The sequence below is a fragment of the Barbus barbus genome, assembly GCF_936440315.1.
Source record: "Barbus barbus genome assembly, chromosome: 4".
NCBI lineage: Eukaryota > Metazoa > Chordata > Actinopteri > Cypriniformes > Cyprinidae > Barbus > Barbus barbus.
In genome coordinates, this window is record NC_136732.1 from 11,806,077 (window position 1) to 11,832,653 (window position 26,577).

The 26,577-nt window shown below is 36.7% G+C and overlaps 1 protein-coding gene across 1 annotated transcript; it reads right to left on the reverse strand.

Moving 5' to 3' along the window:
* Positions 1-3,461: 3,461 nt before the first annotated feature.
* Positions 3,462-26,166, reverse strand: LOC306868734 (sterol regulatory element-binding protein 1-like). The gene is made up of 19 exons (XM_079415041.1): positions 25,355-26,166; positions 21,576-22,088; positions 17,639-17,808; positions 17,394-17,540; positions 16,964-17,182; positions 16,684-16,798; positions 15,915-16,069; positions 15,563-15,740; positions 15,282-15,466; positions 14,915-15,176; positions 13,553-13,719; positions 12,085-12,253; positions 11,854-11,962; positions 9,900-10,009; positions 9,484-9,616; positions 8,061-8,226; positions 6,807-6,989; positions 6,168-6,279; positions 3,462-5,095 (listed from the first exon to the last, which is right to left on the reverse strand). The coding sequence occupies exons 1-19, from the start codon at positions 25,455-25,457 to the stop codon at positions 4,875-4,877; spliced, it is 3,417 nt and encodes a 1,138-aa protein (XP_079271167.1). The 5' UTR covers positions 25,458-26,166; the 3' UTR covers positions 3,462-4,874.
* Positions 26,167-26,577: the final 411 nt, after the last annotated feature.

Below are 26,577 nucleotides of genomic sequence, written 5' to 3' on the forward strand. Positions count from 1 at the left end.
GACGATGCCGTAAAATAAAATAATACATATTACAACAATTTCCAAGAAAATAAAAAAATATATTGTTTGCAACATTTCCATTTGAGTAGGGACATATGAACACATTATAACCTAAATCATTTAAAATACACTTCAGTTGTGATAAATGTTACTAATATGACTTTCCTCTTTAAAAACTGTTAATTCTGTATTTTAAGACATATGGGGGGTGTAATATGACCCAGCAATATTTCAGAAAGCTCCAGAATATTTCCCCACTCTTACACATTTCAAATGGTTCTGTTTTTCAGGCAATGTAATATCCCGACAAATGAGGACTGGTGAATGTCACCTATGCAGTAGAACAAGGACATGCGTCTGCCTGTGTGCTGCGAGGCGCTATGGACACCCAAAACACTGAGAAAAACTGGAGCTTCAGTCGAAGCACAAAGATACTGTAGCAATACCGACCCAAGATCAGATCTCTGAATCCATCCATCCGGCCCGGTCCAAACACAACAACCTTCATGATCAAACACTGAAAAAGGGAAAGACGCTTTTGTTATGAATCCGAATGTGCCATTCTTCCATTTTATTCTGTGTTCTGGAGCGGATGCTATCAGTCGGGGAGACCTGGTGGCAGAGCACTGGCTGGCACAGACGCATTTCCTCTGTGGAAGGGGAATTGAAATTTGAAGATGTCATGCAACATGCACTCACTGGATGTATTTCAATGGACATTTACATGTTACAAAGAAAAAAATGAAATTGTACATGGTGTGCTTTACAGGTCTAAATATTCTGATATCATGAAAAAAAAAGAACATATAAATGCATTATTTTAATATATTGCTACTCCAAGATGTAGGCTTATTTTCATGTGCACTTGAAGACAAAACAGCATCACTGAGATGTCCAACTGTGCATCCGGATGACTAAAATATCCTGCGTTCATGTTATGTGTATCAGCTGCTCAGCATTTAGGGATAGTTCACCCAAAAAATTACAATTCTGTCATCATTTACTCACCCTCATGTCATTCTAAACCTGAGTTTCTTCTGTGAAACAAACAAAAAAGATCAATTTCAGACTGTCAAGTCTGTATATCACAATTTTAAAATCACACACATTTTTTTTTTGGTCATTTTGGACTTTGACACCTCCAGTGAGTCCCCATTGACTTGAATTTTTTGAGCTTGGACATTCTTCCAAATAACTCAAATGCACAAAGTCGGTCATACAGGTTTGAAGAGACATCAGAACAAGTAAATAATGTCAAAATTGTCATTTTTGGTTTGAACTTCGAACTTTCAAAAGCCTCAGCATTGTGAACCGATCTATACCACAAACAGATTTGACATTTCTGTTCATGTTACGTGTGAAATGATCCAGAAGACAACGTGAAAACTGAAAATGAGAATCCACAGTCATTTAATCAGATGTATATGTGACTAACATATTATAGCCTTCACTTCACTGCAGTATAACAGGTAAGAGCACGCATAGAGATGACAGAACATCACGTAATTATTTGATTCCTGATTCTAAGTAATTGTGTATATAAGTATTTGATGCTGTTTAAATGTAAGATGTGATGTACTATTATAATTGTGTATAGTATTTCTTAGAGATGTTTATTTTCTATAAAACAAATATGTTATTGCTTACAAAAGTTATTAAAACATTGAATCAAAAGCACTTTTTTTGTTATTGTATTTGTTCACAGCTCATACTGCGGTGTTTCTGAGATGTTTTTCTGCCATGAACTATAATAGATGTGTGAACATGAACAGCTGTCTTTGGAATTGAGATCAAAATCACATTTTGTTTTCTTTCTGTGCGTCTTTGTTTACGCTCAACACAAGTAATTCAGTGCTATTATCCTTAAAGATGTCTCTGTCTCACAGCCTGTGGTCCGAAACGACATCTGGGGGCATACAGAAACAGATCTATGCCTGCTTGCTTTCTTAGCACCTTTATTTACTCTGCTGGGCGCTTCAGCTGGTTTAGCAAGGTAAAAACAAAACCATTCTGTTTCAGGTTAAAGAGATCAGCACATCTGAAATGAGCATCTCACCACTGGCACACATGACTTCCTATATTTATTTCTGGGGCAAGTTGCATAAACTTAGCCTCTATGTTATTAAGACAGTGCCTTAAGAACTAGTTTGACCAACTAGCAGTGAACCGAATTTTATAATCAGTCTTATATTTTGGATTCAGCTTAGACTAATCTATGTTTTTATGTAACCGAATTTAGTCTTAAACAAAATTAGATGACTATTTTTTAAGACGAGTCTAAACCTTTTATGCAACTGGCCCCTGGGCATGATAACTTCCGTATCTAAGGAATATTCATATATTGTCATGCCTCGCAGCATATAAAAACAAGTGAAAATGTGCATTTGCACAAATGCACTTATAAAGGAAGTCAATGGATTGCCTTGGAATAAATGTAAAAATTCATAGTTCTGCAAGCGTGGAAACAAAACCTAAACGCAATAAGGGAGACCAGGGCTGGTTGTCACATTTCTTTACTTCTATACACAGATAGGTTACGGTAAATATTTCCTCAAGTCAAGCTTTTAACTCAAATTTGTCTGAATGTATGTCAGTGTCCTTTTATTACATTAACTTGTTTGTCTGGCAGCTACAGGGAAAAAAACTGATATAGTGGAATTTTGGTTTGAATGAACTACATTATAATTCAGAACAGACTAATTACATTACCATTCAAAAGTTTGGGGCTAGCAATTTTTGGTTCCCAGAATGTTCCCACAACATTAGTTTTTTTTTTTAAGGTTTGTTTTTGATTAGCCAGGAGAGTCTTCTTAATGGAAACATGTTAATTTTTGGTTTGTAGAATGTCTCTAACGTTAATCTAACATCGCTAATCTTATAATGTTCCGGGAACATTTTCTTAACGGAAATAGAACGTTAGTTTTTGGTTTGCAGAATGTTTTTTTAAGGTTTGTTTTTGGTTAGCCAGGAAAGGTTTTTTTTAACGAAAATAGAACATTAGTTTTTTGGTTTGTGGAACGTCATTATAAGCATTAGGGAACATTCTCTGGAAGTTATTTTCAGTTCATTAATAACCACCATGCCACAACGAATGTAAAAAAATAATAATAATAATAATGTTCCCTAATGTTTTGTGTTTGACGAGCTATAAGACATTTAGTCTTGTGTCATGTTCATCAAGGCTGCATTTATTTGATTAAAAACTTATGTTGTGAAATTTTATAGCAATTTCAAATAACTCTTTTCTGTTTACTGGCAATTCAAAAATATTTTGAATTGCTAGTCCACCCAAAAATGAAAATTGTCATCATTTACTCATCCTTATGTTGTTCTAATGCCATATGCCCTTCTTTCTTTTTCAGACCACGAAGAGGTTTAAAAAAAAGAAAGACCAGTGCATTCTCGTCCATATAATGGCAGTGCATGGCGATCAGCAGCTTTTTTTTTTTTTTTTTAAAGACTCAAAAGTACTACAGATGCGACAAGTCTTCTGAGGGTATACGATGATGAGGTTTGGTTTTGTTAAAAAAAACAAACCGAAATAATATAATCTAATAACAAATATCCTTAATTTAACCATTGGTCTCTGTGTGCGTGTTCAAGAGACTCGCCCAGAAAAAGCACACAAATTGTGAACCCCCCCAATCAAGATTAATAAAAACGCAGACAACACAATGAAAGATTTCATTACAAAAGACTTATTTACATTCTTAGGAATAAATCAAACAGAAGACAACAGGATATGCTGTGTGTGAGTTGAAACATTTCGTCTTTGAGACTCAATCACAGACGAGCACTACAGAAAAGTTAGCGTACAAGTAATGAATGTCAATTGCAAATCTCACGGTTACTGCGAATAGAAAACGTGTCTACTAATCAGAGTTCATACATAACGGTGACTACAGATGAAATATAAATATGCTTCTCTCCCTGCAGGCAGATCCTCATATCGCTATCAAATCGTATCTTTGGATAAAGATGTTAACGCTGATGTCTTTGCTTTAGAGTCAATACTTCAATAACATTCGATGCAGATTACATCATTTGGATTTACTAACTCCAATGGAAGACTGGTTTGAACTGTGGATTCAATGGCAACGGGTGGGCTTCTTTTTGTCTGTAGGTGACCGGGCAGCCCACTCACCAAATAGTGCAAATGGACACAAATACAGTGAACAATATCACATTGTGACTGTTGATAGAAACCGTTTTTTTCTGTCTTCGTAATATGGTTCAACAACTGCAGCAGTACGACAAAATGCACCATCAGCTCCTCTTCAATTACTGCTCACCTACAGCATAAAACAAACCATAAATACACTTATTTAAAAAATATATATATATAGAAAGAAAAAGAACTTTTATAAAGAATTAATTCTCTTAAATCAATATGTAGAATTCATCCCAGACGATAATATGCTGTAAGTAGGAACTACTTTATTCAACTCGCGGTTGGCATCGCAATGTTCAATTCTCTCAAAAGGTGCTTATAGTAAAGCAAAGCTCTACAATATGTGTCCAACTCAACCACGGAACAGCTTCCAGTTCACCCCACCAAATCACCATCTAGTGGCTAAAGTCAGCACTGACAGTGCTTCGTTTCACAAAGCTCTTCGATTTCTTTTAGGGCAGATAAATAAGTTAAATATTTCATTTCATATCAAAAGGTCAAGAAAACACTGTGTTTGGATGAGGGTCCCGTTATTGCCTCTGCATCTCGTCACTGGTTTTGAACATGCAGCTATGAATTGATGGGGAGAGTCGAAACAGTCTTGGCTGAGGCCTGAAATAAAGAGCGTGTTGATTCTCGATTGAGAGATCTTGGGATGTGTTTGTAAAAGTGCTCTAAAGTGTGTGTGTTGGTGTGTAGTTGGCTAGGTGGACGTGACGGTCGTTCCGCTGCCTAGTTTGATGATCATCTGTTGGCAGTCGTGGAGGGTGCGTTTGTCGCCTAGTTTCTCCAGCGTCCGGGCGGCGTCCACCAGCATGCCCACCCTCTGGCCCGGAGCTGACAGGAAGGAAGGGGGCAGGTAGCGGCACGCCAGCATCACGGCCTCTGCCTGCTCCCGCTGGCCTGGATGCATCTCACACTCCTCTGTGCAAACACACACACACACACAAACATACAGTAAATGTGATTAGAGTGTATACTAACAGGGGAGTTACACGCCTATTGGCTCATAACTTTATTGGGAACTGCAACACAATTACATGATTGAAAATGATTTGGAATAATGAATGAATGATGATGTTACTCAAATCAAACTGTCAACTAGTAAATGTTTTCATTGCACTTTTTGTTTTAACACCATTTTTTTTTCCTCATTAAAAAATATCATATATATGATGACATGATTATACGTTATGTACATAATTATTTTTTTTATTCAGCAATATGGTAAAAATGAAGAATTCAGATGCAAAAGCCTCTAAGTGCCGTTTGAAATTTTCTTCTAAAAAGTAATTTCACTTCAATGGCAATGAATAGGTTATTTTTATTGCCATTAAAGTGAAATAATTGAACAAACATAGGAGCCTGATAAAAATGCTCATTTTGCATCTGAACTCTGAAAAAAAAAAAAAAAAAACAGTAAAAATACTATGAAATATTATAATATAAAATAACTGTTTTCTGTTTGAATATATTTTCAAATGTGATTTATTCCTGTGATGCAAAGCTTAATTATCAGCATCATTACTCCAGTCTTCAGTGTCACGTGATCCTTCAGAAATTATTATAATATGCTGATTAAAAACCAAAACTTATCATCAGTGCTGAAAACAGTTGTGCTACTTTATATTTTTGTGGAAACCATGATCCAGGATTCTTTAATAAAGTCAAAAGAACAGTATTCATTTGAAATAGAAATCTATTTGTAACATTACTAATGTCTTTCCTGTCATTTCTGATCAAATTTATGCATCCTTTCTGAAAAAAAAAAAGTTTTAATTTCTTTCCAAAAACAAAACAAAAAAACTGTAGTGATATGATACATAAAAGTTAAACATTTCATGACTGGTAAGAAACCTGGACCTGACTGCAACATTTAAACCCCGTTGATCAAAAAATAATTATTCTCAGATATAATAAATTCTATTCAAATAAAGACAAACATTTTAAATGTCAAAAATGCTTGGAAATGCACACACACACACAGCATGTTCACCTGTTCTGCTTCCAGGCGTGGCGCGGCGGCGCAGACTGCGGTCCAAGAGCTGGTGTGTGCGTGTTGGACTGGCTCCCGCCATCAGCCGAGCTGTGGCTTCATGCAGGAACAACTGCAGGAACACAAAAACGGAGCGATCCAGTTATACAGGCAAACAAATAAACCCACACTAAATAATCCTGCCTGCAGAACGTCACTTAAACCAAGAAAATAACGTGCTTTTGATGTCAAACATATTCATACTTCCATATAAAACAAGATTAGTGTGCAACCTATTTTGTAATCCGCTTTAAATAGGAATTCAACCTTTGCAGAATTTATATGTAGTGTTATTTACACACTTAGTCTTACAAATGCAGTTCAAAAAATAAATATAAAAAGCTGATAAATAAATGCATTTATATATTAGCTTTCTTTGATATATACAGAAAGAATTCAATTAATTAAGTGTGTCTGAGACAGAGAGTGGGTGGCATTATGGGTTTATACTGTTGCTGCTTACATAAGATTTTGATCACACTGCCTGACCCAGGACAAGTTGTATGCAATAGTTTGCTCAAATAGATAATTTCTTAGTTCAGTGAACCGGAGACATAAATATGAGCAGGTCATGTGGTCGTGTGGACTCTGGCTTCTCACCCTGCGCATGGCCGGTCTGAAGCTCTGGGCGAGTTTGCGGAGCGAGCTGAGGTCCTGCTGGAAGCCCTGCAGCTCTGCAGGCAAGGCGGCCGTCGGGGAACTCGGTTGAGACGCCACCTGCTGCTGCCGCCACACGTTAGTGCGCGTCACCAACAACAGATCACACAGCAGCAACTGCACCAGCTACAGCACAAACAGAAACAAATCAGACAATCTCAAAACAAAGTTATATTAGTATTATATTAGTATATAATAGTAATATTTTACTTTGAGAGCACAAAAACCATCTGTGTGTGTGACACAGGAAATGCTTAAATATAGAACAGTTTAATGTGTTGTCATCTGTTTAATATCATTAAAATTAGGCGCTGCCAAACACCCCAAAATTTGAGAGAAAAATAATAAAATAAATTCATTCATCCGAATTTGATTTTCTTTATTTAAAACGGAACTAAATGCCTTTTGAACAGCCTTTAATTATTACAATTTTACTGAAAAGGAATGATATATAAAAACATTTACACATTTTACTATCTTATAATCTTATATTATTATTATTAAATATTAAAAATATTGAAAACATAAACTGCGTATTTTAAAGACAGCACACACTTTTCAACCAAAACTCTGTGATAAAAAAAAAAAGATACTGTTCAAAATAAAGTATTGTGACACTTTATGCCAGTGTTGTTATTGTTAACTAAAACTGAAAAAAAAATCTATTTTGTTAACTGAAATAAAGCTAACATAAAATAAAACGAACACCTTATATAGCCATTTCTCATTTTCATTTAAGTGTTTAATTATAAGTACTAAAAATGACAAAAGCACATAACATTTCTAAAACTAAAATTATTATTGAAAATTAACATTAAAAAATAAAACTACAATTAAAAATAAAAGCCAACTCAATATTTATAAATACTACAATAATATATAAATAATAAAGATAGCACTGTTTTGTGGTTGTACATGTCCAAAAACAACATGATAACTACTACCATGACATCAGTGTGAACTTGAGGAGAACAGACTTCGTACATCACCCTGGGACCGGTTAATTAAAAGCAACTAAAAAAAAAACGGCGTGTTTAGGAGTCACTGCGGTCCAGCTCTGTATTGCACTGCAGGAACATTGCACAGTTGAGGCACATGCAATGCAACTACAATGCACTACAGCCCTGTCCAAGAAAAAACACCCACCGCAAACTAACAGCTCCACATGATACAGTGAATCTACATGTGCGCATCTACCTTGTCTAGCGTGTTGCTGCTGCAGTGTGGGCCGAGGTTGAGGCTGTCTCTGAACAGGCAGCTGGCTTTCTCACAGTAGCTGAGGCTGAGCTGGTAGTTCTCGGGTTTGGCCAGCAGGGAGCGCACCGCTTTGAAAGTGTTAAGGCAGGCTTTGGGCAGTGGACTCCTGCAACACAAACAGGATGCACTTAGCATAGACTGAGCTAAAACAATAAACCGACACAAAACGCACATCAAACGAAGCGTTATTCCAGACGGCGAGTGGAAAGATAAATGCGGCTGTATCGACAGAGTGATTCGCCAGGAAAAGCCACTCTGATGAGAGCAACGGATAACTCTGCAGTCTCTTTACAACCAATTTGATCTGTTTACTTGTGCTAATAATATTTTTTTAAAAGTAAATCTAGTCTGAGAGTAGCATTAGGGGATGAATTCAACAGCTTTTCTTGGAGAAACCACCAAAATAATAATAATCATTCATATATATATATATATATAAATAAATAAATAAATACATACACACACCTTGAGACATTTGTGTTGTTATTGGTAACTAAAATTACAATTATAAAATTCTAACTATTAAAATTAGTTTTTGTTATTTGAAATAAAGCAGTAATAAAATGCAAATATTACATAAACTAAAAACCAAAAATTTTACGCAAATGATAAAATGGCATACTAACAGAAAATAATCATTTTAGTACTTCAACAAAAACTTATTAAAAAAAAAAAGATAAATAGAAAAAATTAATTAATTATAGCTAAATAAAAATTAAAAAATAAAATGAATATAAAGATAAAAAACAATTTAAAATATAAAAAAAATAATTTAATAACGTAAATTACACTAGACTAATATTTCTTATAATCAATGTTCAGTAACACTTTAGAATAGGGAACACTTATTAACTATTAACTATGACTTTTCCCTCAATAAACGCTTATTAATAGTTGGTAAGGTAGTTGTTAAGTTTAGGTATTGGGTAGGATTAGGGATGTAGAATAAGGTCATGTAGAATAAGGCATTAATATGTGCTTGATTCCTACTAATGGCTAATATTCTAGTAATATGCATGCTAATTAGCTACTAGTTAAGAGACCCTAAAATAAAGTGCTACCCAATGTTCAAACCAGTTGTGCAGAAACAGCATTTAATGCATGCAATTTAAAAAACAAAAACAAAAGAAAAACATAACTTGTTTTTAACTTTCTAAATTTAAATATTAAACCATAAATGTATAATACTAAAATATCACTGCTTTGTGGTTGTCAAATGTGTCCATAGGCAACATGATGAACTACTACCAGAAAACCTGTGTGAACTTGATGAACCTTTCAACCAATTAGATCCTTATTTACATAATAATATTGTTAATTAAAATAATAATAATACTATTTTTGACTGTCACATGTCACTCACTCAGCAGTCTGAAGGCTGTGTGGCAAATGCTCCACCGCCGGGTACAATCTCTCTGATGCAACGTCATCTCCCTGGAGCCAATTAATGATCACCACGGCAACCGACGACCACCACTTCGAGTGAGGGTCACATCCTGGAGATCAAGGACACAATGGTGATCACACAAGCACGCACAAACTGTACTTCATTCACTCGACTAACATCTGCTTGACTGAAAACACACTGAGATGAACGCAGTGTGATGTGAAATGTGCTGAGCTGAACAGAAAGCAACAACGCAAACTTATTTGAGCCCAGCAGAGGCCACTCTCTCTGCTGTGACTCGTCTGCTATGTTATTCTCTGATATTGCCAAGATGATCCAGGAGTCCTCAAAACAACACTCGGGGTGAGAGCAGAAGTTCATTGAAAACTGACCTGTCACGGTGGCCATGTTTGATCCGATGGCGAAGGACTGTGTAGTGGCTCCTGCTGCGTCTGAGGCGCTGGTGAGTAACTGCAGGTATTCCAGAGAGTCTGAGTATTCACTGTCAAAACACACACACAACACAAATTAGCACCCGAGTTATACAATTATAAGTACAGGGGGCACTGAATGTCAAATAAAGTGTCACAATTTGTTCAATTTAGCAACTGTTGGAAACATAGTAGCTAACACCAATATAAAAGCTACTAGTTTACATATTACGTGTACCTTTGATTCGACATTTATATTTTTAGATTTGATAAACAAAAGTTTTAGTTGATTTAAATTAGTTTAAACTATTTAATTTAGTTTTAATAATGAACTTAAATATGCACGTGTGGTACAGTTTTTTTTTGGAAGAATATTTTTTTCTTCATTAAATATTACAAATATTACAATTTAAAATTATATTTTAAATAAAATTATATATGCCGTTCAAAAGTGTGGGATCAGCAAGATTTTTAATGTTTAATGCTCATCAAGCCTGCATTTGTTTGATAAAAAAAATCAAAAATAAATAAATATTGAGAAATATTACAATTTAAAACAACAGTTTTCTATTTTATTATACTTTAAAATATAATTTATTCCTGCAATGCAATGCTGAATTCAGTGTCACATGATCCTTAAGAAATCATTCTGATTTATCATCAATGTTGGAAACAGTTGTGCTGCTTAACTGGTTTTTTTTGGAACCTGTGATACTTTTTTCAGGATTCTTTGATGAATAAAAAGTTCAAAAGAATAGCATATTCAAAATTCTAACTATGTCTTTAGTATCACTTATCAATTTAACATCCTTGCTGAATAAAAGTATTAATTTCTTTAAATTATAAAAAAAAAAAAAACTATACTGTCACGTCTAATAATTTAATGCATGCAATTTTTTTTTTATAAAATAAAATTTAAATATTAAACCATCGATATATAATTTTAAAGCTAATTCTAGAAAATCTGGAGTAAATATTAAATTTTTCCATCAACAGAGGTAGACTGATATAACTTTCTGATGTAACATAAGAATCATATTTGCACACAAATTAAAATAAACTTCCATTTAATATATTTTTTGGAGTGAATACACATTATTACTATAAATTATGTATCAGTGTATAATATTTGGCCATTACTAATGAATATATTATGGCAGACAATGTACATATCTTGTATGTACAAACCATGTTCACACTTAACCTCTAATCAAGAATTTCACATGCTTCAAGTGAAATCAGATAGCAAAATATTATAAAAGGTGTATAAAACGTTTTGAAAAGGTAGCTAAGGGCGTGTTCACACTTGGCGTCTTTGACTAGAAAAAGTTGACAAGAGCGCTTTTTTAGTAAATAAAAAGCTGGCAGCGTTTTGGTTACAAATAGCAGCCGATGGTGTCTTTTGTTGCTGTAACGACAGCTGCAACGGTAGCGCTGTGTGCTGCAGAAATGTCAGCTTTTGAAGTTAACGGTGAGGGTACTGTCGGTTCATAACGATGTTTGTGGGAGCACGACATTATACGGGGAAGGAAACTGTATGGTGCTTCCAACAATTTAGTCCTTTTTTCTCGTTGTTTTTGTTATGGAAACGACTCCCCACTCTTGTCATTGGTCAGCTGTCAAAAGGCGCTCGCTTTTTCAGAAGAGTTGAACTTTTTTCAACTTGAAAAGACGCTCTGAGCTGCAGAAAAAGACGCCGGCGGTGGCGTTTTAAAAAGCGCTCAGGACTTTTTGGAAAACACGGTTTACTCCATAGGATTATAATGTAAAACAGACGCTGGCAGCTTCAAAAAAGACGCCAAGTGTGAACATAGCCTAACTGTTTATTACCAGGTCTAGAAACCAGTGCAGCTCTATTCCCTACAGTAGCCTAGATGAGATTGTGTGTAAACTAGCATTGAGAATAATCACCCACCCATCTCTATCAGTGAGGTTCTTGTCGCCTCGCGGCTGTGCCACGCAGTACAGGGCCTTTTCCAACAGATGCTCGCGGAACGCCTGGGTCACCTGAGCCAGCGGGTCAACTACAGACAAACGCAAAAACACACAAAGGGTGAGCCCAGGGAATCATTATAGTACATTAATAAACACACGATACTGCAAAAAACTGCTCCGTTCAGCCTGATTTTGTCTGTATGGCGCTGACCTGAATTTCCCGCCTGGCTGTAGATGCTCTCTTTAGGGGTGCTGCGAACAGACCAGTCCTCGTCCACAAAGAAACGATGACCCAGCGGGTGACACAACCACTGCATGGCAGGAGGGACGCTGCCACTGGGCGACAGACAGGCCTGCCGAGCGCTGCTCAAGAACACTCGCTGCAGGACAGAAAAATTAAGTCATCTCCACGTACCATATGCAGCACACATCAAAATATGGATGCACTGTCTTTTCATCCAGTGCAGTTATTTGAATGGCTCTTGCTTTCATTTTTGTTTGATAGAGTTTGATGCTGTTCCAAAACCTAGCGAGCTCTCTACCAAGGCAGCGTTTTAGGTGTCACACGCGCACTACTGTGGCCAAGTCTGAAAAGTAGAAGTGCACTTCTAAGAGATCACATTTTGGCCTAGTCTAAGGCAGCACTGCATGTTTCCTTGGCACAAAATCTAATCCTAGAATGCACTATGACAAGCTCAGTAAAAAAATATACATACCTGAGACCAGGTGAGAGAAATGTTGATTAAGTAAAATTCATTTAATAATGAAAATTACTCATAAAAACACTGCAATGAAACTAAAAAAAGTGGACAAATGTATGAAAACACTGCATATTCTTCACTGTGTATATATTTCTTCTTATTAAAGTTACAAAAGTGATTTAGTCAAAGAGCAGTGAGAGATTTTCTCTCTTTTGTTGTTTGATTAACATGAATGACAGACAGCAGGAATATTAGACTGCTGTCACTTTAAGAGCTGCCCAGATCCAATATACTGTAACACGTGTTTTCTTTCTCAGCTGTTTGCTTTCACTTAAAACCTAAATTACTGTGTTTATGTGGATACTTGCAAAGATGGGCATTTTGAGTGTGTGTATTTAACCGTTTAAGCCTATAAAGCGGCAAAAGTAACTCCAAAATAACATTCAAAACTCTCCCGTGATCAATGAGCACCGTCTTCACATGCGCGCACCTCTCAAGACAGTGCACAGAAACAGTCTCTCAGACTGCGCATGCATATACCAAAATGAGTTCTATTTCACTGCTAATTCATCGGCTTAAAATCATTTGTTTTAAACTGCAATGTTAAAAAACACGTGCAAACACTAAGTTTTCCTGACTGCGTAGCACAGCAATGTCACGTGAGCATGTAACCATGATAGAGACGATAGTATAAAATCTCTACCGGTTGAGAAATTTCTACTGTTTAATCATGTCTTCCAGTATATTGCCCACCCCTAGTGCACACTATGCTGATGAGGAAATTTATGTCACATGCACTGTGCACCTACCCAATCATACTAGAAAACATTTAATATATTTTGGCCTTAATTCGGAGTCAATTGCTGCCCATGTACACTTGCTTTTGTGGTTCGATCTTAGTCGATATTTGCAGTAGACAGCAGACCAGCTTGCTAGGTTTTGGATCAGGGCTGTGAGTGTGCACTTGTGTGTACTAACAGTAGTGAAGTGAAGCAGGCGGGGAAGGCTGGTTTTAACCCGTAGGGCTGCAGACACATAGATTTCTGCCAGTGTGGCAACAGGGAGACAGTCTCCTGCACACTCGGCCAGGTTGAGAGCGCTCAGTGCCATGTGGATCGCAGAGAGGTGGCTTCCTCCGAGCTTGCCTGCACACAGATCAACATCATGAGCAAATACGATGAATGGCTAGAAGATTTATCATGTGCCGTGTCTGATTAAGGTGTGTCACGGTTTCCTGTAGAAAAACGTAATGCTCTAAAACTTTTTTCTGACAAATAACAAATGACAGACCATAAGTCATTCAGGAGCAGGAGCAGCGATCATATGAATATGCAGAATTTTGGGTCCAATTTGAGCTTCAGTTGCAGGGTTATTACAGTTAGCTAATATTAAAACCAGAAGAAAAAAAAAAATTGTTGCTTCAAATAAATGTTATCAGAAATATAATTTAAAAAAAAACCTTACGTTGAAGGAGTCATTTCACGTTTAAATTAAGTTTAAATTGATGTTCAAAAAAAAAAAAAAACACTTCTAAAAACATTTTAAAAATACTAAAAATGACGAAACCGCATTAGTAAAACTAATATCTAAAAATTTTAACTTTCAAAACATTAAATAAAAATGATAATCTCAATGAAACTAAAATAACACTGTTTGGTTGCGTTGAAACATTTGAATTATATTTGTAAACAACCACCTGACTGGATGTGATGCATTCAAATCAAAACTATTAGCGCAAAGGGAGAAATGCCAATTTTTTAACTAAACGTTATTTTTTAAGAAGCCTTGCATATGACATGTTGATTTTTTTTTTTTTATTAAGATTTATTAATTTGTTTTCTCATATTAAGTGACTACATTGTACTAACTCATTCTCAAGATTTAATAATTTGTTCTCATTTTAATTAAATCGTGTCCATAACTTAACTATATTAAAACAAGGAAACAAATGTGGTACAATGTGACCATAACTTAACTAAAAGAAGGGAACAAATTAAAACTAGTGATAATTTCTTAATTCGTGGTCACAATCTCTTTTATTTTCATGTCTCCATATTCTTTAAAACCTAAATCTGTAAAAAAGGTCAATAAAGAATAGTTTTGCCCAAAATAACTGTTTTATAATTGTTAAATGATTATTTGCAATGATTAGCTCTAGGAAACCACACTTTTCTTTCTGTCATACGTTTGTGTGGATAAATGCATATATTCATTATTCATTTTACTACGGTGAACTAAGGGGCGAAATTCATATGCAAATGTCGGAGATAGCAAAAAGGTGGCCTAACAATCACACTTTCACGAGGTTACCCGATTCCTCGATATGCTACAGAGACTTACCGGTCATGTGGAGTTGGTGTAGACGGTGGTAGACCAAGGCGGCATCACGGCAGCTCTTACGGGCATCTTCCTGTAGGGGGCGGTTGGAACGGAGGGCTCCGGCACGGCTAGCTAGCCAGCGGCCCACCCACAGTCTCTGCAGACACAGACGCAGGGCGGACCACAGCACCGCACAGGTCAGGTCCAGCTGAGACGTGGGCAGAGGACGACCGAGAGCTTTGAGACACGTCCAGAGGTTCTGAGAGGCCTGAGCAAAGTCGCCCTGCAGAAAAACATTAGACAAACAGATATCAGATGTGTAGAAGATGGTCTGGTGGACTTTGACATCCATATCAATAACAGATGAGTGCAAGAAAGCGTTTTATACCCTGGCTAGATCCAGATCTGCCTGTTTGCGGTGTCTCCAGAAGAAGACAGATGATTCTGAGTGAGGTCTGGTCACAGGTTCTCCATACACGAGCAGGCGGATCAAAACTCCAGAGACCAGAACACCGTTCAACAGCCACACCAGAAGAGTGGGCAACATCCAATCTATCCACCCCCAAGACTCGGCTACACGCATCAAAACAAGACCAACATTTAGAAAGGGATGGGACGCAACTCTGAACTTATCGTGTCTCTAACAAGCAAAGACGCGAGTATTAGCACCTGCATCCTGCACTCCCAGCATACTCCTTCCTGTGTGTCCAGAGACCGTCGTCCCAGAGCTGCTCCATCCGCCACACAGCAGAGACGCCAATGGGTTAAAGGATAGGAAGAGCAGGGTGAAGGCGCACAGAGCCATGCGAGAGCGGTCCAGCATTCCTCCAGCCCTCTCAACCACAGGCTAATAGAGAGAACAGGAAACAGAAATTGGCGTTAGATCATTACATGGTTATTCATCCAAGTTCTTGACCTCAAGCAATCAAATTATCCACCGCACACCAACACATCCAATTACTTCATGACTAAAGCCAATTCATTAAAGGCATGATAGGAGCTCTGGAAGATCTGAGTGTACCTTGCTGTCTTCTCCCATTGGGCTGTCCGGTTCAGAGTCGCTGCTGTGGTGGGAGAAGGGGCCGCTGGATTGAGGCGAGCCGACATCTGATGCTGGAGGGGTGGGGATTTCTGGTTTCATATCCACCTCCATGATCACAAGGTCCTTCAGAGACTCTGACGAGGAGAAGTGACAGGTCAGTGCAAAGACAACCATGCTCCCCATGTGAAAAATAAGTGTGCTTACTTTTGATACTTCAAACCTTAAAAGTGTACTTAAAAAAAACTGTACTTGCAGATAATATAATATTACTGGAATAAAAGGCCATACTTAAAGAGAGAGCGACACTTGCATGACTAATTCTTAACACTTAAAAGTGCACTTTGTAATATGTCAAATTTGAGGTTTTATTTAAAGTACATTTTACATGTTTTAATAAACTTTTGTCATGCTTTAAAGTATACTTTTTTTAATGTTGATTTGCATACTAAAGCACATGTGATTTACTTGATTATCATTTAACTAATGTTTTTTGATAATATATTTAGTTAATATATATTTTAAAATGTACTAAATTGCAATTTTATCTTTACAAATGTGTAATAACCAATTTAAATATATATGTTTCAATAGAATGACAATGATTGTTAGTACATTCAGCAGTACACAAAGACAACAGAAGTAATTACATATAAAAATGCGCTAAAGTCCTACTTGAGAGTGCACAAAAGCACTCTAAAGTTTAACATTAAATCATACTGCATTAAATATACATTTAAACAGAACTTACTGTTCTTCTGAATGGACATTTTGAGTGCCATGTTCTCCTGCTTTAGTTTTTGGTTGGACTGCAGAAGGTAGCGAATGTAGTCAATGGCTTTCTTCAACACGGCCGACTTATTGAGCTGTATAATACAGAAAATTCATTATATAATGATGTTAAAGGCATCTTCCAGGTAAGATAAAAGCTACAAAATCTACTTTGGTTAGCTCATCTGGTTAAAGTTTTCAAATGAACTGCACTAAAATAAGGAAAGTTTCTCTTCAATGTAATTGGGTTTTGGCTGCACCTTAGCTTCTGTCCCAGCCACCAGGTCTTTGAGCTCAATGATCTTGTCGTTGATGGAGGAGCGATAACGTTTTTCAATGGCGTTATGGGCTGTGCGTTTCTCGCCCTTGTGCGGCTGGCCACCTGGTCTCCCGCTGATGGCGATGCGATTGATGGGCAGTTTCTCTGTGTCCACCATGAGCGGAACGGTGGTCAGGATGGTGCCTCCACTCATCAGTGCCTGAGACAAGAGATGTAAAGATCCACAAAATAAAAACAGAGGTCTTCAGAGACACATTAGGAAAAAAAAGTGAGAAATAAAAAAATAAAATAAAAAAAAAAGCACTATAGCACTACTAATACGATTGAAGGCCCGTTCACACCAAGAACAACAGCAAATTGAAGCAAATCTGTGAGTTTTGACTCTTGGTCTTGGGACTTTTTGTGTGTACCTGCAGTGAGGTGCTTTGGATTGGCGCCGTGGATGTAGCCAGCGATGTGATGCAAGGTGACGCGACTGTTGTTACCATAGATACATCAGGCTTTAGAGTTGTGAGTAAGAGAGAGTCTGCCTTAATGAACTGCGGCTGCAACAAAACCTGCAAAACACATGAAGAATGCTTAGTGCACACAATAAAGAGTGTAAAATGTAAGTTATTGTGCATGTGGGCATCAGTAGGCCAATAAAAGCACTTACAGGAACCTGCTGAACCTGACGGGAGATGGCCTGTGCAGGAGGGTTGGACGAGGTGGTCAGGATTGGCGAAGCAGACAGGCTCTGCAGCTGGGCTTGGATGGCCATTGGCTGAACATTCTGTGGAGAGGTGGAGAGACTCGGGATTGGCTGAGCGCTCTGCTGAGTGACAGCTGCAAGAACCAATTAGATCATGAGAGGAAAGAAAGGCAAGACGTTGCACTAAACAACAAATAGCATTCAGGCAGAAACCTTAAATCACCCGTGTCAATGGAGGAAATATTATCATTGTTTGAAATCTATTGATGTGTGAACACAAATCAATCATTTTTAATCAGCTGTTTGGACTCTCATGCTGACAGCACTCATTCACTGCAGAGGATCCATTGGTGCTGTAAAGCTAAATTTACCAAATCTGTTCCCATAAAGAAACAAACTCATCTATATCATGGATGGCCTGAGGATGAGAACATTTTCAGCCTTTTTTTTGTGAACTATGAATGATTACTTTAATAACAGATGTATATAGGACACAGTAATTTACAATGAATTTACTCTGGACCAAACCATTTTGCAATTTCAATCATTGTGATAAATCTTGCAGCCCAAATCAACATGTAGAACACCATACATTTGCTCTAATTAGTGGATGTTAGAAATAGGACCACATGTATTCAGATTCACTTGTAACCACTTTTAAATGTTGCTTTTTTTCCTGTTCAGTTCACTGTGATTGAGTGTTTGCCATAATTCTGATTCTCAGCCTCCACAGTTTTATTTTAGTGATTTCAATAAATATGCTTTGCAGTGTTAGACCTTAGGGGTGCTCCAATCAGGATTTTTAAGGCCGATCACAGAAAGCAGTATATGCCAATCCGATCACCGATACCGATCTTTTTAAAAGCCTTCTTTTTATTATGTAGAATTATTTATAGCGATACTCCAACCAGGATTTTTAGACATTTATTCAGGGCCTGAATTTCATTTTTAAGAATGAATTCCCCACTTATGTGACTCTTGTGAGAGGAGATGTTTTAATTTGAGGGGTGGAGGGGGAATTTATTTTTACATTTTTCAAAAATATATATTTATCTCACCTAAATGTTTTATCATGCAGTGCATTTTTATTTTTACAATCGTGCAATAGCTTACACACACCACAAGCTGTATATGAGGTGGCCTTTTATGCCAGGTTCACACATAGGCCTACTCCGTTTGGAGTGTGTATGCAACTGATCTGTGGCCGTTTACCACAAACACAACATTTATCCATTATTTTGATTTCAAATCCAAACATTGTCACTGAAAATACTTTTTCAGCATTGTGATTATTTTTTTACACAGTACAGTAATACAATCTTTCATAGACGTGTTTAAACACAATAAATATTAGTTTTTTTTCTAAGCAAGTTTATAAAAATTACTGAAATGTCCAAATTGAACTATGGCCTAATCCTGGTTTAGTCTAAGCCCTGTCCGTGAAACCTGGCCTTAAACTACTTTTCTTATGTCATCACAAACTTACCATTGACAGAAACAGTCAGCTCTACTGCCTTTCCTTTTGCATTTAAATCTTTATTACAAACAATTCTGCGATTCATAAAGAACTTTGTTTTTCTACCTCCACAAGTACCATTTATTATTGCCTTGCTTATCTAAAAGTGCTCTTTCCCTTTAAACCTAGCCAAAAAGCCCTATGTGTTGACTGTGAAACACAGTAGACTTTTATATGCATTTATGGTGTTATTACTACATTTTCGTGTCAATCCATGAGATCGGTTTTTTGAGAGATCGCCGATAAAACTTCCAAGCTTATCGGCCGATAGTGATCGGTAGCCAATCAATCGGAGCACCTCTATTAGATCTATTTCTAGCCCACATGGGATGAAGAGAATTAAGTTAGTCAACGATGCACACAAATCAAAATCACACTATTATCGTAACACAGAACTCTCCAGTTCATTCTGATAGGACGTTCAGTAATGCTCGTCTACACTAATGACAGCGAGGGGGTGAAGGGTCATTTATAACTACAGAAATTCATAACTCGATTCACCCTGACTGAACTTTGATCTACACTAGTGTGATGTTGCATTCTCTCTTTGGCCTGGTGGTGACATTACCTAAGGCTCGAAAACGATAAGCAGAATGAAAGGAAATGATAAAAGCATATACAAAGAAAGAATGTGGGCTGGGCAGCTTTACACATGAACACAATGTACAGTAAAAGTTCACTAGGTTTCCAGGACTGACAACAGTGACTTCACAGTCTGCACCTTGAACTCAAATTGCCTTTTCTGACATATGACTGATCAAAGGTGATGCATTTTATAGTCTTAGTAATAGTGGTAGTCATGAACAATGTTCATACTGTGCATTAGTCATGAACAACAAGCACAAGACGACATAAACCTTTAACTAAAAATAAAAATTAAAAGTCTGCAGAAGGAGTGAGATTGATGACAACATTTGATCTAGTTACTATAAAGTTTTTTCATGAGTCATTAACACATGCTTTCATAAAAGCACACAACTGATTCAACCGTTCAATTAAATATGTAAGCACTGCACTGATTTAAAAACGACTGTGAAATCACTGATAATTCGATAACACAAGAACAAATACTTTAACCACTATTGCTGAGCCAACACATGCCCTTACATTGTTATCATGTATAACTTATTATCATCAAGTGTAAGAGAGCTTTTTCACACTTCTTGGAAAATGCACTTTAATTTTACTTTTTATTTGGTGCCAGTGTTCAATATTGAATGTTTAGTTATTTGTTTCTGCTGTCTGACAGTCACTGTGGAAGTCACATTAACACTTTACTGTTAAGAGGCCAATGAATCAAAATTAAAGTGATAATTTAATAAAATGTGAAGTATTTAGAGAGAGAGAAAAAAAAAAAATGTAGTTGGCAATTTAATACCCAATTTATTGGGATGCTATTCAGCCTTCCTACTGGTATAAGAAAAATGTAAAACATTTAAGGAAGTTACTTCGCCGTCACTGTATTAAATGCTTTAGGTATATAGTAGTTACTCGTTAAAGACAACTAATAAAACGTGTGAACAATTAGCTTCTCAGTTAGCTGTGATTTATACCCTTTGAGAAGAAGTGCCAATAGATGTAACTGACACATTTACGGTAAGATAAGTCTGCAGTTTTATTTCCACTGGTAGATCTTGCACACAAATGAGAGATTTGTCTCTTCAGAGTGCTGTGTTTGGCCAATTGTGGCATACATTTTAAAAACAATGTCAAAAACATACTGTACAAAAATGTTACCTACCGGTAATTCTATCTTAAAAACCTAAAATCAGTTACTGCCTAAAATCCAATTTCCAGTTCCTTTTTAAAAATGTTGTCTAGCTGACAACTTTAGTTGTCTAGTCTTGTATAACAATGAAGTTGAAATTGCTGAAATTATTTTGGATGAGTTACAGTAATAATAATAAAAAAAACATGTTGCCATGATTTAGACTTATGATGTTTACACAACAATGATGTACTAAAAACTGAAACTGTTTTTCCTTTGTGATTTTCAAAAGCTTCGTGTACACACGACACTAGCAGCATTTCCATTACCCTTCGAATTGGGCCAACTGAAATTGTGAATTGAAAATACGGCCAGTGGAAACATGTCAAGTTTTAACGCTCACATGAGGTGGTTTTTCAGGCAATTCGAAAAACGAATTTCGCAAAACTGCATGACGTCACAGTTTTCACCATTTTTGTAGTTTACACATAGACAATAATGGTACTGCTTTGAAAAATTTGCACTTTGAAACCTGTTTGCGTTTTCAGGCCTCCAAAATGGTGTTGTTGTGTAAATGAACGGCTAAAACGCATAAAAAATTGTTTCAGTTTTTAGTTGAAAATGGTCATGTAAGTGCCCCCTTATTGATCATATTATTTTTAGATACTGAAACTTACCAGTATAAACGTTCTGGTTGGGGTAAGTGATCACGGGCTGCTGCTGTTGTGGTTGGGGTGTCGGTGAGCTGAAGACGGCCTGCTGGGTAGCGCCGAACGTAGGGCTCTTCCCAGCTGGGGCAGGTTGGCTCGGGGCCGCCGGGGTGGAAGGGTGGAGGCTGGGAGATGGCGCAGGCTGAGCTTTGGGCTGCGTGGTCTGTAGTGTGGTGGGGTTTGCGGGGGTGGAGGTCACCTGTGCCAGAGGAGACTGCTGGAAAGTGGGAGGGTGGAACACCTTGTCCGAGATGGAGGAGCTGCGGGTGATGGGGGGGCCCAGCAGGGCGTCCAGGTGAGGGCTGCTGCTGAGGATGGAGGAGGTGTTGGTGGGTGTAGAAGAGGCGGGTGGGGGAGAGGAAGGGCTGGAGTGAGGCAGGACTGAGAGGTCCTGCGTGGGGGCTGCGGGGGCAGGAAATGAAGCATGATCGAACAGCCCTCCAAACTCCATGTCCTGGTTGCTGATAAGCTGGAGCATATCTGTTAAAACATGGAAACAGAGACGGATACAGTGACTCTTTGGTCATTTTTGAGCGAGATGCTAATGGTCTAATCCGATTCAATGATCTATGCTAAGCTAAACTAAGCTAAGCTAAGCTAAAAGTGCTACCACCAGACCCAGAGATCGGCTGAATGGATTCAAAAACGGTAAAACTCAACTGTTTAACTCCAGGGGAGTTGTGAAATGAGCCTATTTCCAAAAAAAGTGGAGTGTTCCTTTAAGCACAGCCAGACTTTTTTAAATTTAATGATGTATATCTTAATTGAAATGCTTTTGTCATTTAAAATAAAACACTTTTGTGTGAGAGATTAATATTTTAACATAACTTTTTGTACTGAAACCAATATCTTGTGCACTAAAAATGTCTAAATGTAGATTTTGGTGAGCTTAATAGGTACGTTTACCCTACATACGAACAATAAACTAGCACCTATTAAATGACTGAAATTACAAAATAACAGGATTATATAGTACTTTAGAAACAGGTTTTTGTGCCACCTGATAAAAATAGATTTATTTGATGAATACAAAGTTCAAAACAACAGCATTTATTTGAAATAGAATTATTTTGTAACATTATAAATGTCTTTACTGTCACTTTTTTATTAATTTAACCTGTCCTTTCTGAATAAAAGTATAAAAAATTAAATGAAATAAAATAAAATAATCTCACTTCTGGGAAAACAGACCAAAAATACCAATGACTCATCTTGCCCAAATTTTTTTCCCAACAAAATGTTTTTTAAAAAGCCTGCCTAGCTAGCAATAGCATGCAGCAGATCATATTGGCACACAATAAACACAATGCATTTAATTTCTTTCTGAACCATTAATTTTTTTGTGAAGGAAGTATGGAAGTCTTCACTGCTTTCTCTCTTGGTACAAGCTGTTAAGCGTGGGTTTGCCAGGCTATGAGGTAAACTAAAGCTTACTGGCTGTTTCTTTAATGTGAAATATACTTGGTGACAACTATGATCATGCTTCCTTGAATATCCTCCAATAATATTTCCCTATTCTATTCTATTTAACAAAGATTTACTTTATTTGTGTTTGCAGTATCTGTATACTTTGAGTTTGAGGTGTCGAGGCCTGTGAGAGCCACAGAGCACAAGTTCATCGGGTCTGATCCCACATCAGCACTAAACCATGGCGAATTCAGCTCATGCTGCCTGGCTTTAATTCAGCTGTAGGCTGGAGACGCTGATCTGACTGCAGAGTGCCTCATTACAGAGTTTCATCAGTCACTGCAAATCCTCTCGCACAAGGACAGAGACACAGCCTTGGTCAAGATCATTCGTCTCACAACCACCTTCAGCCCAATCAATAAAACACATTCATTAGAGGAAATCATGACACCTCAAATGTTTAAACTACTGATTATGAAACGCAAAAACCTGCAGGCTACAAAAACACTGACGAAATTAAAGTTTGATAATTAACGATAACACTGGGTGACCATTTATGAAGATCATTTAATCACATTCATCTATAGTTGTGCCAGCATAATGACATTTTAATTATCTTGACTTTAATAGACAATTTACTCTAGACACACCCTAAAGGCACAAGTCATCCATTTGAAAGTAACATTACAGTTAGAGTTTATTATTATTATTATTACTGGAACAAAGCACTATTATAATCACATATTTTTTTATTAAATAATACAATAATATTATTAGGATCTGAGATAAAGAACTAAAAAAAAATTACACACGTGTGTGATAAACATTACATATTACATAAACATTAATTGCTTAAATCAGAAAAAAAACTGTTCAAAAGAAATTTGTTTTTTTTTTAATTTTCCAAGTAACTCTCCAGAAGAGTAACCTGTTGACTTTTATTATTATTATTATTACTACTACTATTATTATTAAGTCATGTTACTAGGTTATATGCTTATTCATTTTATTGTATTTATTTATTATTACTAGGTATCATTTTTATTGCTGATATTTACTGATACTTTTCGGTATAAGCAGTATATTTACTGAATATGTACAGTTATAACATTTTTATTATTGTTATCATCAAGTCAGTTTACTAGGTTATATGAATATTTATAATAAAAATCATAATAATAATAATTATTATTACTATTCATTATTGCTGTTATTTACTGATTACACTTATGTACAGTAACAGTTATAACATTATTATTAGTAGTATTATTATTAAATTAAGCAGATTATATGCAAATTTATCATCATCATCATTAATTATTGCTGTTATTCAGATTATATTTATGTACAGTTATAACATTATAATTATTAAATTAAATAGATTATATGAAAAATTATTATTATTATTATGAATTATTGCTGTTATTTCCTGATTATATTTATGTACATTATAACAGTTATTATTTAAATGTATTTATTTATTTTATTATTACAAATACAAATAATATAATAAAATACAAATATTTTAACTGCTCAAAATGCATGTGATGTGACCCAATATAACAAGACTCCTTCAGTGCACAAGCATGTCGGCGGCAGTGTGTTTATATGAGGTGATCGCGCTCAGCCAATCAGCGGCCTGGAAAGCGCCTCGCTATGAGGTTACTATCGGACACAATCCGCTTCAGCGCAGGGTTACTGTCGGTCACCTCACTTACATTCATGTACATTTACAAAAACATCAATACACATATTCGCACTTTGAAGATAATTCAATGTTCAAATGTTTTCTAATACACATTTTAGTACGACATACAGAATTGCTGAAGTTTTGCCCGTCATGTTTATGTTTTAGGTCCTAAATGTGAATAAGGGAACTGTGTTGGTAGGTCAGAATGGCCGAGAGTAACCTCAGACTAAATTGGAGGGGGCGGGGCCGCTCTCAAAGCAACTTCTGCTGCCAGACAATGAGCTCTGTCCGTAATCGAATGACACCTTGCATTTTATTTTCGTTTTAATGAGATCTAGCATACAAAGCAATAATAACCATGTGCAAATAAAGCACCCAGGCATTTGTTTTCGTAGCTGACGCCCACCTGATCACACCTGTGTAGTATTGATATAAATAACGCTGATTCTGAGTAAAACAAGCATCCTATATCATGACAAAGTGGTTAAATATGATAACTCGTGCATTATAGATTTAAATCAAATTAGTTTAATGATTAAACACGTGTATACGTCTGGCACCACCATCTATATTTGTAAATACGTCCCTAAACTACAAACACACAATTCACTTTATCCAGCACTGCCAGTGTAAACAAACGATCTCTTACCATCGATGTCATTGAGCAGAGCCGTGTCAATATCACTCGGATCGGTTAAAGACAAACTGGACTCCAAGGTGTCCAGTGAGGGGTCGTCAAAAGACAGATTCATGGTCCTCAAATGCTCTTTCAAGCTGACTTCAGATGTATTCGAGTATAACAAGCGTTATTCCATGTAAACTAGGAACTTCTTGCACTTGTGGGGAGAGCAAATACGCCCGGACATTTGTTGGCTGCGTTTTGTAGGATCCGTCCGCTTAATTTTCGTTTAATTCAACTTTGTTGCTGATTCAGTCAAACTACCTGCTCGCGTTCGTTTCCATACTGTCGCACACGGCAAAGTTGACTTAAGAGTTTGCTTTGCACATTAGCATGCTAACAGGGAGAGCCAGCGCGCTGTGAGTGATTGACACGCCGCTCGACCAATCAGAACTTTCGCTTTTAACGGACGCTCTTTCACGTGACGCGCGCGCTCGCGGTACTGCCATTCAAGTGGCTTGTAATATAAGGCTGGAAAGATACAAAACTGCAATTTAACTCACTTTTTTAGGTTGACTTTTACTGTCATTTGTTTTCCTCAAAATAGAGTATGTTTTAGATTGTTATTATTATTTTTGTTGTTGTAGTTTTTTCATATCTTATTACCTATTTCAAGTATCTAAATGTTTAAAAGCATTTTAAACACGTTAATAATTATACTGACCTGTTTAATTAATACGCTGAGCGTCAATGTGTGTTAAAAGAGTATAAGTATTCTACATATTTTAACGTAAATCGCCGAATAAACAGCCCGTTTTTGTTTACAAAATCGACAACGGCATGGTCGGGACTTCAGTGGGCTTGTCTCCGTCAGCCAATCAGAGCTGAGCAGAGGAGGGCGCTGGGCGATCATGTTAGTGTGAGGCGCAGTGATGACTCCGCCTGTAGAACCAGAGAAAACGACCAATAGCGAGCCAGAGAGCGAGTGGGGTGATGTGACGTCACACGTGTGGCTCCGTGATTACATCATGTATTTCTCATAGAATAAGGATGATACACTTAAACGGGGATTTATGTTAAATAATACTGAAATAATCTAAAAAAAAAAAAAAAAAATCCAGAAATTATATTATGCACTCAAAAATGAAAACATAGGAGGAGATTCTCAATTTTTTATTTAAGTTGAGAAAACTCAAAAATCTGCTGAAGCTGGTTGCCTTAAAATTTTAAATTGGCTCAACTTTTTTTATTTT